Genomic DNA, 15191 nt, shown 5'->3' with positions numbered 1-15191 from the left:
TGGCATCCCTTCCCTCCAGCGTGTCCACAACACCACACAACTTGGTGTCATCTGCAAACTTGCTGAGGGTGCACTCGATCCCACTGTCCATGTCACCTTCTAGAATTCTGGAAAGATTTTTCTTTTATGTTCATGTGGACCAGTATTGCAATTCATGAATGTCCATTCAAACTTGATAAATTTTTATTAATTTTATTTTTTAAGTTGTTAGCTAGAGAATAGAACATGCACTTTAAATATTGTTGTTACGTCTAGTAATTGATATTATTTATGAAGAGAAAAGGAAGCATCTATCATGACAATAATTACTGTATTTCGTCTGTGGTTAATATGCAATTCAATATATGGTGCAGTGAAATTTGTGGAGTATTAACAGTGTATGTTAAACCATTTACTAATAGAATAGTTAGAATAGTACAATCCCCCAACAGTCTGGATTGTAATATTGAGAAATGACATTAGAGTGTTATGTCTTCCTGTCTTCATTTCAGATTCTAATTATTCTCCTTATAAAGAAAAGGCCATGTGTGGCAGAATGAGAAGGAAGCTACCTGAACATATATTTTAAAATTCTTCTCTGGAGAAGATACAATCTGTCACACAGCGTATTTTAATGTAATTAGAATACTTTCTGAAGGAAACTAAATTGTACAGCTGCTGCTGGGCTGTACCTTGGGGTTTTGCTTAGAAATGTCATGGCAATCTAGAAAATGGATTGAAACTTTCCCTTGAGTTAAACCTTGATTTTGGTGTTTGGGCAATACTCTGTGAAGCTCTGTGGTTCACAGGAATTCCATTATTTCGGGTTACTACCATATTTTATTTTTTTTTAATTTCGGTTTGTTGTGGTTTGTTGTGGTTTGTTTTTCAGTATTCATGAATGCATAAAAAGGGCCAAAATTAATTTTGCGTACAGTAAATGCAACAAATGTGGCCTGATTTTCAGCCTCACTCTGTATTTATCACTTTTTCCTCTCAAGAGCTCTCTTCTCATGTCAGATCAACACTTTCTTCTCTAGATCGGATGCTACCGATCTAAAGAACTGGTAAAGCCATGATAAAAAATTAAACCATTTAAGTGTTTATTAATCCCAAAGCTAAATTCATGTGCATTAGGCCAAATGAGATGTAGCCTAACATTAATTCCAAAATTCAGTGTGTGATTTTTGCCAATTTATTGTCACACACTCTAGGAGAATAAATAGAATGCTCAAAGTAGATGAATGGCTTTGTTTGTATAATTATTAAATTAAGATTTTTTCATATCCCGAACAGATTTCTTGGATTATCTTGTCTTATTTTACTCATAAAACACCACTTTGTCAGTGCTACTAAGTAAGGGCATGTTTTACCGGATCCGCAAGCTGCAGCAGGTTGGGGGCGGTGGGATGGGGTGCCTATGTCCAGCTGACAGCCAGAGTCAGCCTGTGTTCCAGAGGTGCCAACAGGTGCATACACATACACGGATGGTCACACAGACTAATGTGGACAGCGACAAATGTATTTATTGGCACACAGAGAAACACCAACAGCACCCAGACAGACATGAACACCACAGGCAGTTAAATCCTATTTCTCCGGCCAGGCTGATGAGAACAGGATTTTTCTGGGAGTGACACGGTATGCTCCCGCAACTTCCAGGTCCTGGCCCAGGAGTTGGCCTCCAGATCTCACTCCCTCCAGGTGCTGCCCCCTTGTGACCTGTGGCCGTTTTTCTAGTTGCTGGCCCCTGACCTCATCCTGCTCACCAGGCAGTCCACACTAATTAATGTTCACTAGTGGTCACACATGTGCTCACACTCTGGACAGAGGACACACACGCTAAATAGGAGCAAAGTTTAAAAGGAATAGAGGACAGGCTGTGGTGCTTAGGTGCAGGGATTAGTAAGCGAGGCTTAACCCTCTCAGTTTTCCCACACTTTTTCTCCCTTATCCACCATGATCTCTCCCCTTACCTGCCTTTGACCCTAAGCATCCCACGGAAAGTTTTGCAGTCTCCAAATACCATTTAAAAATCTCATATTAAGTTTTACATAATCTCTCAGATACCCTCAAATACTCCACAGTAAATTTCTAATTTCCATGAGACCCAAGATAATCGTCTTTCCTCCATTGTAGTCAGTTACTAAATTCTTGCTGAACTGCTACAAGATTAGTGATACATTCAATGGTTCATCAGTGAGAAACTTCAGACTTCTGGTCTCTTATGAGTGTTTCCGCTAAATCCTGCTCGTTAAAGCTTGCGTATGTGTGTATGCAATTTATTCCTTCATTTCTTGTCTTTGCTTTCTTTACTGAAAGGTTCTTGACTAGGCATGCTCATAAACCAAGTGTCTTTGCATTCTAGATACCCTTATAAAATGTATTTACTAGGTGTGATAGTCTCATTAACATAAATATCTAGTGCCATTTGAGACAACCTCAGGGTTCCGATGTATTGTAAAAAAAGAACAGGAGAATTGTACTGAGAGCTACTAAAGCTGCACGTGAGGTTAGAAGAGAGAAACTCCAACAGCTAAAGTAGCAGGAGGTTCTTATGTTTAGACAACTGAGTCAAGTACAGCATATCTAGCTTCAGTCTTAGATTTTGTTGCCCTGTTTGGGAAGTTCTTGGAGGGTGGGGGCGGGGAGAAGTAGGAAGGGGAGGTATTTGTTTGCTTTTTGATTAAATTATGTCTACTATTAAAAATCCTTCATCCATGAGAGTACCCCAAGTTCATTAATCTTCATACACTATGTTAATCTTCAATCAGAAGAATGTATTTTCCTAAGCATTACATCATTAGATATATTTTACAGAGCCTGAATCATTGGTTTATAATTTTTATGGTAAAACTGAAAATGCTGTCACACTAGAGGTCTCAGTCATCACTTAAGCTAGCTAATGTCTTCTCCTGTTTCTTTTTTTTTGACTTTTCTGTGCATTCTACCCTGAGATCATGGTCTAACTCTTAGTTTTAGAAAAGCAGAAAAAGTAATTTGTCTGTCTTGACTTTTAAGTCTTTTTCTTGCTATTGTGTTCCAGGGTATATCTTCCTTTCTAGATGTGTGATTTGTATCTGATGGTTTACAAAAAAACTTACTGTTGACATATATCACATCTTGTTAAGAGACCTCCCTTTTTGGGGGAGGAAATGCTGCTGTCACTGTATGTGCCATGAGAACATAATGTCATATATTTTATAACCTTTCCTTTGACTGCTGCTATAAAAGGACACTGGTGACTGTAAGAAATAAGGTTTTCTTTCCTATTCTGTCATAAACAGTTTGTAATTTTGAATATGCTTAGTGCATCATTGGATTTTACATAAAAAAACAAGCATATGTCTTTAAATTCTATAAATCAAGCATACATATTTTACAGCTAACGGCAAAAGTGAAAGGTAGTATCAAAACCAAAACACCTGCTGCAAAGATATTTTAATATTGAAATCAGGAAAGATAACAATTTTTAGAAAAATTGGATTATCTTAATTTTCTGAACCATGTTTCTTAATGAAATGCATGAATTTAATCCTTGTCTCAATTACATGGATGTTAACAGTGCGATATGAAAATCTAATTCTACTTTTTCTAATAGGAGTGCAGTTCACCTTCTACACCTTTCATTTGGAGGATCATCATGACTACTTACTAATAACAGAGAATGGCAGTTTCACACAGCCATTGGCACGTCTGACTGGTTCGGAGCTTCCTTCGCCAATCAATGCTGGTCTCTACGGAAATTTCAGGGCTCAGTTGCGCTTTATTTCAGATTTTTCAATATCGTATGAAGGATTTAATATTTCTTTCTCTGGTAAGGAAATACCTTTAATATCTGGCTCCTGAAAAAGATTTTCTTTTTTTTATGTAAAAAGAAAAAGAAGTTTAAAATTGAGGTGATTTTTATGAATACATATACCAAGTCATAAAATTATGTTGTTTCTTAAACACAACAATTTCAAAGTGAGAAAATCTCTGTGCCTCTGTAGAGACATTTCTGCTACATCATAATTAACACGGCAGTAAACTGTAAGACACATTATCAAGCAAGGGGAGGAAACAGACCTAGTCAAATTTCAATTAGTGAAATTCCAGATGAACCCTACTGTAAATTACTTAATCTTTTATGGTGTTCAATTGTTTTTGTTTTTTTCTTTTAATGTACCTGGAACATTTATGAATCTTACAAGAGTGATAAAGCATATTGCGTTATGCATCTTAAAAATGTTGTGAATGTGTTCATTAGTCTTACTTGTTAATGTAGTATTATTGCCAATTTAACATTCACACATTCATTTAGTTTTAAAATCTGAAAACTGTATTGGTAATCAGATGGAAATATACAGAAATTGCTAGACTGCAAGATTCTAAATATGACTGATAGAAAACGTTCTCACTCGTATGAATTGACTTGCTCTCATGTTTTCAGAGTATAATCTTGAACCGTGTGAAGACCCTGGGATCCCACAATTTGGTAACAGAATAGGATTTAATTTTGGAGTGGGAGATGTTCTGACATTCTCCTGTTCATCTGGATATCGTTTAGAAGGAGCTTCAGAGATTGTTTGTCTTGGTGGTGGCCGACGAGTATGGAGTGCACCTCTGCCAAGGTGTGTGGGTACGTGGTCAGCTGCTTTCATTTGCTTGTATGTGTAGTCATTGTCCATGGATTTGCAGATTTACAGCATGGAAAAGCATGGTAATACACCTCTTATTTTTTAATATACTCTCATATTCTCCATATCTCCTTAGTCAAATATATTTAATCTTTTCTTAATGTATTTAGCATTAGAACTATCACTGGAGTTCATGGTCTATATCTGAAAGCATTTCAAATTGAGGGCACAATGATTATTCTTCTTATTTTGATCAATAGGTTAGGAAAACTGGGTATAAATTTAAATCAACATTTAACAGTTCAGATACCTAATACCTGAGTGTTTTTTGTCAGTGAAAGCTTCCGCGTGATACTTGTATTATGAAATTGTGTAAATGTAATTAGAGCACTTAGACTAGAGTTATTTCATAAAGCTAGGCCCAGGAATAGGAGTGCAGTCAACTTGGGCTTCCTACGTAAATCAGAGTGGAGAACCATATCCTCAGAATATCATCTGAGAAGAAACACTTTCTGATGGTTCCTAACACTCTCCACACAACTGTAGAGGTAGCCTACGTAGGTAGCTTTGACTAGAAAATTAATTTTTAATGGCTAATGTTGTCTGAGCTGAAGTCTTCCTAAATGTCTTAATTTTCCATTCTGTTGAGAACTGTTAAAACAACAACAAAATCTCTAAGAAGTAAGATAGTTTCTTAAGTGTCTATTTTTTTTTTTATATTTAAGACCATATGCCATGTGGAAAGGTTTATATATAAAGGTTTATATATAAAAATATCTGTATCAATGTGCATTTGAAATATTTTATTTTTTCTTACTAAGTTGTATGATAGTCAAACATAAATTTCTTTCAGAATCTGATTGTGTAGTAACTATTGATTGGTTATGTACTTGCTCTCGTCCAGAATGAGTTACTGTAGCATAATTTTCATGTCCAAACTCTTCCTATCCTTACCTTGATATAACTAAAGTTCTGCATTTGGCATATATATGTAAGCGACATTTATGTGTGTATCTGCCGAAGAAATGGTTTAGAAGCTGAGTCAGTGTAGTGCATGTATAAAAGTTATTTTTGTGTTGGGATTGGTGAATTTTTCACCATAAGAATAATAATGAATGCATGCACAGTTGTGAAGACGGGTTAAATTTTAGTAATAAATTTCTGGAAGTGTTAGTATACTGAAAATGAATCTGTAAATTATGAGTAAAGAGAACTTGTGCAGCAGCATAAATGAAAAAAAGTTGCTGTTTAGAGTTCATGACATAGAAAATAATGTTTATGTTTGGGAAGGAGGTTGAGAAAAGAAATCTGGAACACAATAAGTAAATTATTTTCCAGTTAACATATTTTCTTCTTATCTTTGAAAATAAAAAATAGTCTCCACTAGAATGACTTAGTCAGCCGTTTCCCCCCCATAAATGTTAAGTGTTTGTGAATTTTTTGTTTAATTTATAGAATTATAGAATCACAAAATGGTTTGGGTTGGAAGGGACCTTGAAGATCATCTAGGTTAATACTGTAGAAGTAGTTCTTGTCAATGATATAAAGAAATCAAAAAAGCAATTGTGGATTTTGAAGCTCAATATGAGCCGGCAATGTGCTCTTGCGGCCCAGAAGGCCAACCGCGTCCTGGGCTGCATCAAGAGGAGCGTGGCCAGCAGGTTGAGAGAGGTGATTCTTCCCCTCTACTCTGCCCTCGTGAGACCTCACCTGGAGTACTGCGTCCAGTTCTGGAGCCCCCAACATAAGAAGGACATGGACCAGTTGGAGAGGGTCCAGAGGAGGGCCACGAAGATGATAAGAGGGCTGGAGCACCTTTCCTATGAGGACAGGCTGAAAGAGTTGGGGCTCTTCAGCCTGGAGAAGAGGAGGCTCCGGGGTGACCTTATAGCGGTCTTCCAGTACCTCAAGGGGACCTACAGGAGAGATGGGGAGAGGCTATTCAGGAGGGCCTGTTGTGATAGGACAAGGGGTAATGGTTTTAAAATAGAGGGAGGTAGATTCAGATTGGATATTAGGAAAAAATTTTTTACCATGAGAGTTGTAGAACACTGGAATAGGTTGCCCAGAGAGGTGGTGGATGCTCCATCCCTGGAGACGTTCAAGGCCAGGTTGGACGAGGCCCTGAGCAACCTGATCTAGTTGGACATATCCCTGTTTGTTGCAGGGGGGTTGGACTAGATGACCTTTGAAGGTCCCTTCCAGCCCTAACCATTCTATGATTCTATGATTCTATGATTTAGGTGGATAACAAGAGTATTCGGAATTCTTGCCAGAATATTTATCAGGCGTCCCTTTCTGGATACACAGGCCAATGTGCCGAGTCCTGAAACAGAGTAGGCAATCGTAATAAATACTAAACTAAATAATTTGCCAGTGAATAGGAAGCTGTCTTTGCTCTTCTTACTGAGAAGTTGGGTAAATAAATGATATATATTATTTTTACTATTATTATTCGATGTAGGAAGATATTCTTTTTCAAAACTGAATTTGAAAATTAAGACTTAATAAATGAAATTTTGAAATTAGGAATTAATAAAGAAAAAGTAATGTTCAAATAGCAAAGTAATATTTTTTTACTGAGTTTTTAAAGCTGATTTGCTCAAATAGTGGCATTATGTGAATTGTATAGGACTTGATTTTGTGCTGGAGCAATTTTTATAACAAATCTTTTCTACAAACGCAGAAACACTTTCCGTATTTCTGTTTATTTAGCTGATTCTGTTAAGTGACTAATAACTTCAAAGTTGATAAACTGTTACACAGTTAATACTACTGTTTGTAAATCCTGAAGAACTTGATAATTTCACGCTTCCTAATTGCATGGTTAGTAGGGGTTCACACAAATGTGTATGTCTTGTCTGGGTATCTATACATCATTCCTAATATCCTAAAGTTACTCTTACAGTAAATGTATGTGTTCTCAATATAATTAAAAGGAGTCTGCTATATGATTCAACTCATATTGGGGTAGATGTCTGTAATCACTTGTGAATTGCATCGCTTGTGTTTCCAGCGTATCTATGGTAGTTTTAGTTAACTAACAAACAGTGTTAAGGTAATGTCATTGTTTTGTTTTGACTTGGTTTGAGTTTTATTGGCTGTTTTTCTGGTAGTTAAATGAATGCTCCTTTTCCATACATCTAAGCTCTGGATAGTCCTAAGTAATCAGTGTTCTCAGCACTGTGTTAGGGGCATGTCTCCAGCTTGTGATCGAGAGCAGAGGTGTCATCTTAAAGTTTGCGAATACACAGTTGAGTTGTTTTCATAGGTTCGTAGTGCTTCTGAATTGATTTTGATGCATTTAGAGTTCAGATGTCTCTACCTACTTACAAGAAGCCAGTTTGAATTTCCCTTCAACTGTATTATAGAAAAGAAAATACAAGAGCAATTAATGTTGCTTTAAAGAAAAAAAATAATGAAATAGATGAAATCAAACTTTTCTGATAATCAATAGTGGAATGAAGACAATTGAAGATCTGTAAGAATACTGTCATTCCTTAGTTTCATGCTTTCTTTTCATACTTTATTCGCATAATAACCAAATGCATTGTTCATGTTCAGCATGCACACTGTTTTCCGGGAATTACCTCTATATCTAGTGAAATGTAGAAAGTCAACTTTTTTATGCCAGAATTTCTCATGTCTTTTTCTCTCTTCTGCCCTTTTCCATTTTCTTTTTTATTTCCTTTTATTTTTAATTCCTTCCCTTATAAGGCTGCCCAATACCTTTCATTATAACTATCATGTCAGAATTTATAACCCATAATTGTTTCTTTGTCTATGTAAAAAAAATAATCTGGTCTCTTCATAGCTTCCCAACTGTGTAAGGCCTTTTCCTTTAGCTTTCTCAGAGCCATACAATTTCTTTCCAGTCTGCTAAACCTTAGCTGGAAGACACTTTTTGACTTTGAATCTTGTTTTCTGTTGCTACTTCCACTTATATTTCTCCTTATGATATTTTCTGTCTGTTTTTCTCAGTATATCCTAAACAGACTATCTGATATTCTGGTCATACAAATTTCCAAGGAACTATACTCATTAAAATTATGAAAAGCAGAAAAACAAACATAAAAAATCCAGAGGCAAATCTATTCATTTATGTCATGTTTATTGTGTGCTTTTCAGATAATATTGTATATGGATCTTTGCTGGTAAAGATTTTTGCTAAGATCATGGTTCTTTTCCTTTTTACCAGTATAGCTTCTTTGCCAAGCGTGAGTTAAGGTGCTTCTCAGGCAATACCTGGGGAGTGAAAAACAGAAATGTCTGAAAGGTTATATTGTATAAGAAAAAAAACCCAACAATATTGAACTGAAGCACAATTATGTAACCAACGAAGTGAAGGTTCTACCACAGATTCATCTGCAGCAATCGCGAAGTCCCTTAATTAGCAGGAGAGCCATTAGCCACCTTCTGCACGTTTTATTCCAAATTGCCGTTAGAGTCTTGCTGCATGGGTTTATACAATTCTCTGTATACACAAAATCTAAGGCAAAGATTGGTTTTAATATTTTAGGTTTGAAAAAGTGTCTTTTTGCTAGATTTAATTGAGTTTTCTTTTAATATGTGGAATGTTTTGGCAGCATTAATTCTCAGTTTGAGGACTGTGATATGCACTTGTAAATGTGTCATTGATTCCTCTCAGAACAAATTAATCCTAATCTTTCTTTTGTTTGTCAGAAGTAAATGTATTCATTTAAATATTTCTCCTGCCATTTCTGAATATGTTGCATTTCTATTATTTTCTTCAAGGACAGCATATTCTGAACAAAGTAAAAGCTATTGAGGCCTCACCATTTGTTAGTATAATGGCATTATAATGTGATAAGCACTTTCTTAACATTTCTTATGTATTTTAATATTTTACATAAAGTTTTAACTGTTCCTGTTCACAGTGCGGAAATTTTCACAGTTTCAACAGTTCTTGAGTTATTTTGTGTTTTGTTTTGGGTTTGTGTTTTGGTTTTTTTTTTGTGTGTGTTTTGGGGTTTGTTTATTTGTTTGTTTATGAGAATGTTATAGGTAGTCTAAAGGCAAATTGTGCACACTGGTTGTTTAAAATCTCCTCATACAGAATATGCATTTGTTAATGTATTTTACCTTGTTAATAGTAATGCAGAAGCTCATTTGTTATACTGTTTCTCCATCCTTCTTTGGTCGATTGCACTGCAGGAGCATAATGTTTAAGTATATGGGACTCCGTTCTTATCAGCTGGAGCTATTAATTATGAAAAATAATAGTAATAATGTAAATAATAATTTCTAGCAATGATTTCTTTTGTATATGGCCATTTTAGTAGAAACATCAACTTGCTGTAAAATTATGTGTAGGTCTTAAATACAGAACCATCCCAAATCTAGCAATAGCGTCTTCCATTATAACTTAAACAATGCAATCAGGTAACAGCCAAAAAAGTATGTGCAAAGTATATTTAAAGAAAATTTAAAACACAGACAGCTACATGAATCTTTTGATGTTCAGATCAACTCTGATGTAGATGTATGTACTGCAGATAAGTAACAAGAAATTGCAGTTACTCTTTTTCAACTCTATGAAAGGAAATCTAGTCTTTTGGAACAACATAAAATAAAAGTAAAAAACACTGTTCTCACTGATTGAAGAACATTTCAACATTGAAGAGTTCTCTGTACTTAGCTCTGTCAGAGTACCAAAACCACCTGGAAAACTTTTGATGACCTCATAACTCAGGTTATTCAGGGAAAGAATACTTCAGTCACAACTTAATCCTTTTAGGATTGTCTTGTTATCCTCTGTTTCGTTGTCTTGTTTTGACAAGAGTCTATTTTCTTCCTTATGTCTGCCCTCAGTTGAAGAGATAAAACTTCTGTTGTTAACAGTTTTATAAGAAACTGTTTGTTGAGCACTGAATTTAGATACACTTTCTGAAGTAACTGTTGATTTGCAGTCTGCTACCACTGTTGGTTATAGATAAAATCCTTTTTAGAGTGCTTCCACTTACTTGGCCAGTCAAGCTGTTGCAATGCGCTTAGTCCCCTAACCAAGAGATAACATCTTTTCACAATACAGAACTGCTATTTGTAGCTTTTATCTTTTGATTCCAAAGAATTGTCTTGAAGAAAACAATGACTGAATTTCAATCTGTAGCAGCATGTAGGTTTTTTTTTAGTTTGTTTTATAGTTACTTATGATGAGCATTTCATCACCTGAATTGTGAGAAACCTTGCAAAATTCTCTAATAGACTATTTATTTTTTTAAAAAGCCATTCATTGAAGAATTGTTTTCAAATGGTTAAATTACCCAAACAGTTGCATTTCATTCCTTGGTTACAATAAAAATGAAGGCATTTACATGATTACAGAATTTAAATACATTAATAAACAGTGGTTTAAATTCATCTGTTTTATTATGGAAATGTGCAATAAACACACATTCATAACAGTCATTTCTTATAAATAGCGCATTATATCAGTATCTACCTTTCATTATTTTCCTTTGAGTTTTTGTTTCTTATTGTTTCTAATACTGAAATGGGTCTATATTTCTGCTAAAGTTGAGAAACAGCAATTCACTTCAATCTTAGTGTTACATCCTTGTACTTTATATAAGGCTGAATTAAAGTCTTTGTGGAAACTTACCTGGATGTTGGAATATTTTCCCTATTTCTTTTTTATCCTACAAGCAAAGTCTGTAGAGTAGGTTCTAAGTTTCAGCTGAAATAAGTGGATTTTTTTTTTAAACTTTGTCATTAAAGCAGTCTGAATTTAATCTCTGTTGAACGGGAAATGGTACTAAAATGAAGCATTAAGACAGTGCAGAAATACTTGTAATTCTGATGACATCTCTAAGTATGTTGTTAAAGTATGGTTACAGACTTTCTGTTCCTCTGTGATTTTCCTTTACTTCCAAAATAGTGTTTTGTCCTTTCTTTTCTTTCTTCTATATTTCCCTCTTCACACATTTTCCCTTGATTTTATCCTGATTTGCCTCTTCAGTCTCTTTTTTCTGTCACTCACTGTAATGCCTGTTAAAATTCTTTCCCAAACACTTTAAAGAAATTACATATGTTTAATATTTATATTTGTTTTAAACTTATGAACTCAGTAAACATTTTTTCCCTGACACTTTTTTACTCAGCACTTAACTGCACATAGAAGTATTATGGTTCGTTTTTTTTTTTTATATATACTTTAGTATTAACATCAAAGAATAGAAGGCAACCGTAAGTTACCTGAAATTCCATGTAATTTTAAGCAACGTATCTGTCAGTTTGTGTTCACTGGTAGAAGTGGAGACTGGCAGACAGAACTATCTGTGTTATAGTTTGTAAAGTCAAATATTAATTGTATATCTTCCCTGTTTGATTCAGCACTTATTCAGAATTATACTGCCAGGTTTTGTGTGTATTTTTGGTATTTTATGGTTATTGGTTTTTTTCAAAGTCATAATTTGCACTGACAGGAGGCAAGTAGAGAATCCAGGAACTAACTGCTGATATTGTAAGGATCCCTCTGAGCGGTGTACAAAAGAAGCTACTGTTGTAGGCTGCAATGTGTGCTTCCGTGGAACTAAAATGATATGACTGAATGCTGTGGGAGAAATTCTTTTATACTGTGGTTTTCAAGACTACTGTTACTAAACTTACTTTCTTCTCTGCTAACATGAGCGTTCAAGTTGTACATAGAATCACAGAATGGTTTGAGTTGGAAGAGACTATTGAAGATAATCTAGTCCACCCCCCTGCCACAGGCAGGGTCATCTTTCACTAGGTCAGGTTGCTCAAAGCCCCATCCAACCTGACCTTGAACACCTCCAATGATGGGGAATCCACAATTTGGAACACAACATTCTCCCTCTAAATTAAGAAAAGTACAATCAGATAGATAAATATTATGACATGAAAAATTTCCTTATTTTTAACAGGAAACATAGCATGGCTCTCAAATATTAGTTAAAATGTCCAAGCAGTTGGCTCACTGCTGTGTTCAGATTAAAAAAAAATGCTTTGAATTACAGTTCTGACAAAAACAGAGTTGTTGGATCAACTTAATACTATAATTATCATGTGCTTTTTGACTTTGCTCTCTCTCTGGAATGGAAAAGGATAACCCACAAACTTGAAATTACAATCATCTTGCTCCTATGTGTTGTAATTCAAACTGACCTATGCATCTTGAGAGTACCAAATACCTGTTTATTTGAGAATGAAATAAAAGGATAGACATGATCATGTGGAGTAGAAGGTTTTCCATTTTCACCTAGATTATGTATATCCAACTGTTATGAGACAAAGCGATGACACCTAAATTATCTGGGTACTTGTTCTGTATCACTATTGAATTAAACTTGGTAATCAGGCATTTCTTCTGCTTTGATCTGTGCCTAATTCAGCTTTCTGCACAATGTTTGTTTTAGCTGCATACAGAACGAAGAGGTGTTTTTTTTTTGTCATTTAATGTACAAATTTCATATACAAAATATGTATTTTGATATCCTGGATTTCACTCTAACAAGTCTGGTGAGGGAATTATAATAATGCTAATAAACAGTAGTAGCTCTTAAAATACATACCATAGGTTGTTTAAACACCTTTTCAAATGATTAAAAGTACCACACAGTTTTGCACAATACAATTTCTTATTCTGTGAAATTATAAACTGATGAGTTTCCCATTTTAAAATAACTGGGGTGAATTCTCATGCGAATGGATAAGATAGATGGCAAGAATATTGAAGTGATCCTGAAAACAAACATAAACCCAGAAATTAGGTGTTACAGTTAAATTTAAAATTCATCTAAATCTGTTAACAAGAGAGGAAATGCTCTTGTCCTTGCACTATAATGACCACATATCAAGACTAAGTAAAAAAGGAAGGAAAGAATTGTAATAATTTGTCTGTGGTAATTCAAAATACCTGGTACATCGATGCTAAAAATGTCTTAATTAAAATTATGTAAGTAGTCCAAAATAGAATAGTAAATGAAAATTAGTTATTAATACCTAATGTAGCATTACCACAAGTTTTTCCGGTTTTGAGGTTTTTTTTGTGATTAAACTTATTTACCGAAGTCTTCAATCATAAGGTTTCTTTTTTAGAATAATGACAGTATTACTTAGAAACATTTTCTTATTTTTATTTCTAACATTTCATTCTTTTTTCTTTTTGTGTTTTTTTTTTTTTTTTCCTTCCCCTGGGAGTTATTTTTTTTACTTGTTTATTAATGAAAGTATTTTTTTCTATTGTTTAGCTGGTAGTGATAACTCTTTCTACTGGAATTTATACCATTGACTATGTTGTTTATTTTATTTAATCAATGTTAGAGAAAAATTATCTTTTTTCATTAATCTGCATGAAAATGTGTGTATTTGCATGGATGTATATTTGTGCATGTGCATGTATATATAAATATATACACATATAAATTTCTAGAGTACTTTAACTTTCTTTTAATTCACATGTCTTTATGAATTTCTTTGTTGGAGAAGTAAAAACAAATATATTTCCTCCAAAACAAAATTCAAGAAAGATCCTTTAAAACATTGTAATTATGGAATGTGTCTTTAATATGATTACAACTCTCCATATTATTTAACGCACTTTTATTAAAGCGTTGCAATTTAGAAATATTCTTGTAACCTTCAGTCACTGTCATGAATATATATTTAAAACTAGATTTTAGATATCAATAAATGTCAATAATGTTGAACTAGGTTGCATTAACATTCCCATTATCACCATTACTAAAATTATTGTTTTTTTCTATTAAAATATACCTTAACATTTTCTTTTAATTACAGCTGAATGTGGAGCCTCCACGACTAATAATGAAGGAATTTTGTTGTCCCCCAATTATCCTCTTAACTATGAAAACAACCATGAATGTATTTATAGCATTCAGGTACAAGCAGGGAAAGGAATCAATATTTCTGCTAGAACATTTCACTTAGCCCAAGGAGATGTTCTTAAGGTATGTAATCGTAACTTATTTGTTATTTCTGAACTTGTGGTTTCTCATATCGTTGAAGTTTATCTGTCTGTGATAGTACATTATCAGGTAAGTTTATATTAAGAATTTCTTAGGAAATACATATCGAAACCAGTTCCATTTCTAAAAAGGTAAAAAATTAGGCAACCTAAAGTGTTTCCATAATCTGTTTCTTAAAACATGTATTTTTCTGACCACTCATAATTAAGAGAGGCTGAAGCTGTAAACCAAATGTTGCCTTAATGTGTATTTTTATTCTGTTCTTAGTGTTAAATATTCATCAGTTACATCTTTTGTAAATTTTGTTTTCTTCCTCAGTATCTTCATAACTTGAGCTTTGATCTAAACATAATATTATACTCGAAGCTTAATTTAGTACACCATCTATATACTATGTTTTGCATGAGGTTTCTGCTAATCTTGTTTGATATGTAACATCTCCTGCAAAATGATAATCACAGCAATTACACGCGAAGAGAATTTTTGCATTAAACAAAAAAAAAAACAAGGGGAAAAACAGGATACTGGAACCCTCCAGAGTTTTATAGGGTGTTTTCACCCTATAAATTTAGTAGCATTTACTTTGATTTGTTCATAGATTTTATTACTGTGTTCCATGATA

The 15191-nt window shown here is 34.1% G+C and overlaps 1 protein-coding gene across 4 annotated transcripts in view; it reads left to right on the top strand.

The window, feature by feature from the left end:
- Positions 1 to 15191, top strand: part of CSMD3 (CUB and Sushi multiple domains 3) — a 737988-nt gene that overhangs the window by 452905 nt on the left and 269892 nt on the right. For all 4 annotated transcript variants that reach the window (XM_086609528.1, XM_086609527.1, XM_086609526.1 and 1 more), the window contains 3 exons: positions 3581 to 3796; positions 4412 to 4600; positions 14382 to 14551. In XM_086609528.1, coding sequence (XP_086465654.1) covers positions 3581 to 3796; positions 4412 to 4600; positions 14382 to 14551 — 575 coding nt within the window. The remainder of the gene's footprint in view (positions 1 to 3580; positions 3797 to 4411; positions 4601 to 14381; positions 14552 to 15191) is intronic.

This window comes from Tauraco erythrolophus, chromosome 3, assembly GCF_009769465.1.
Source record: "Tauraco erythrolophus isolate bTauEry1 chromosome 3, bTauEry1.pri, whole genome shotgun sequence".
NCBI classification, from domain to species: domain Eukaryota; kingdom Metazoa; phylum Chordata; class Aves; order Musophagiformes; family Musophagidae; genus Tauraco; species Tauraco erythrolophus.
The sequence above is the reverse complement of the archived record's forward strand: the minus strand, read 5'-3'. Positions and strand labels throughout refer to the sequence as shown.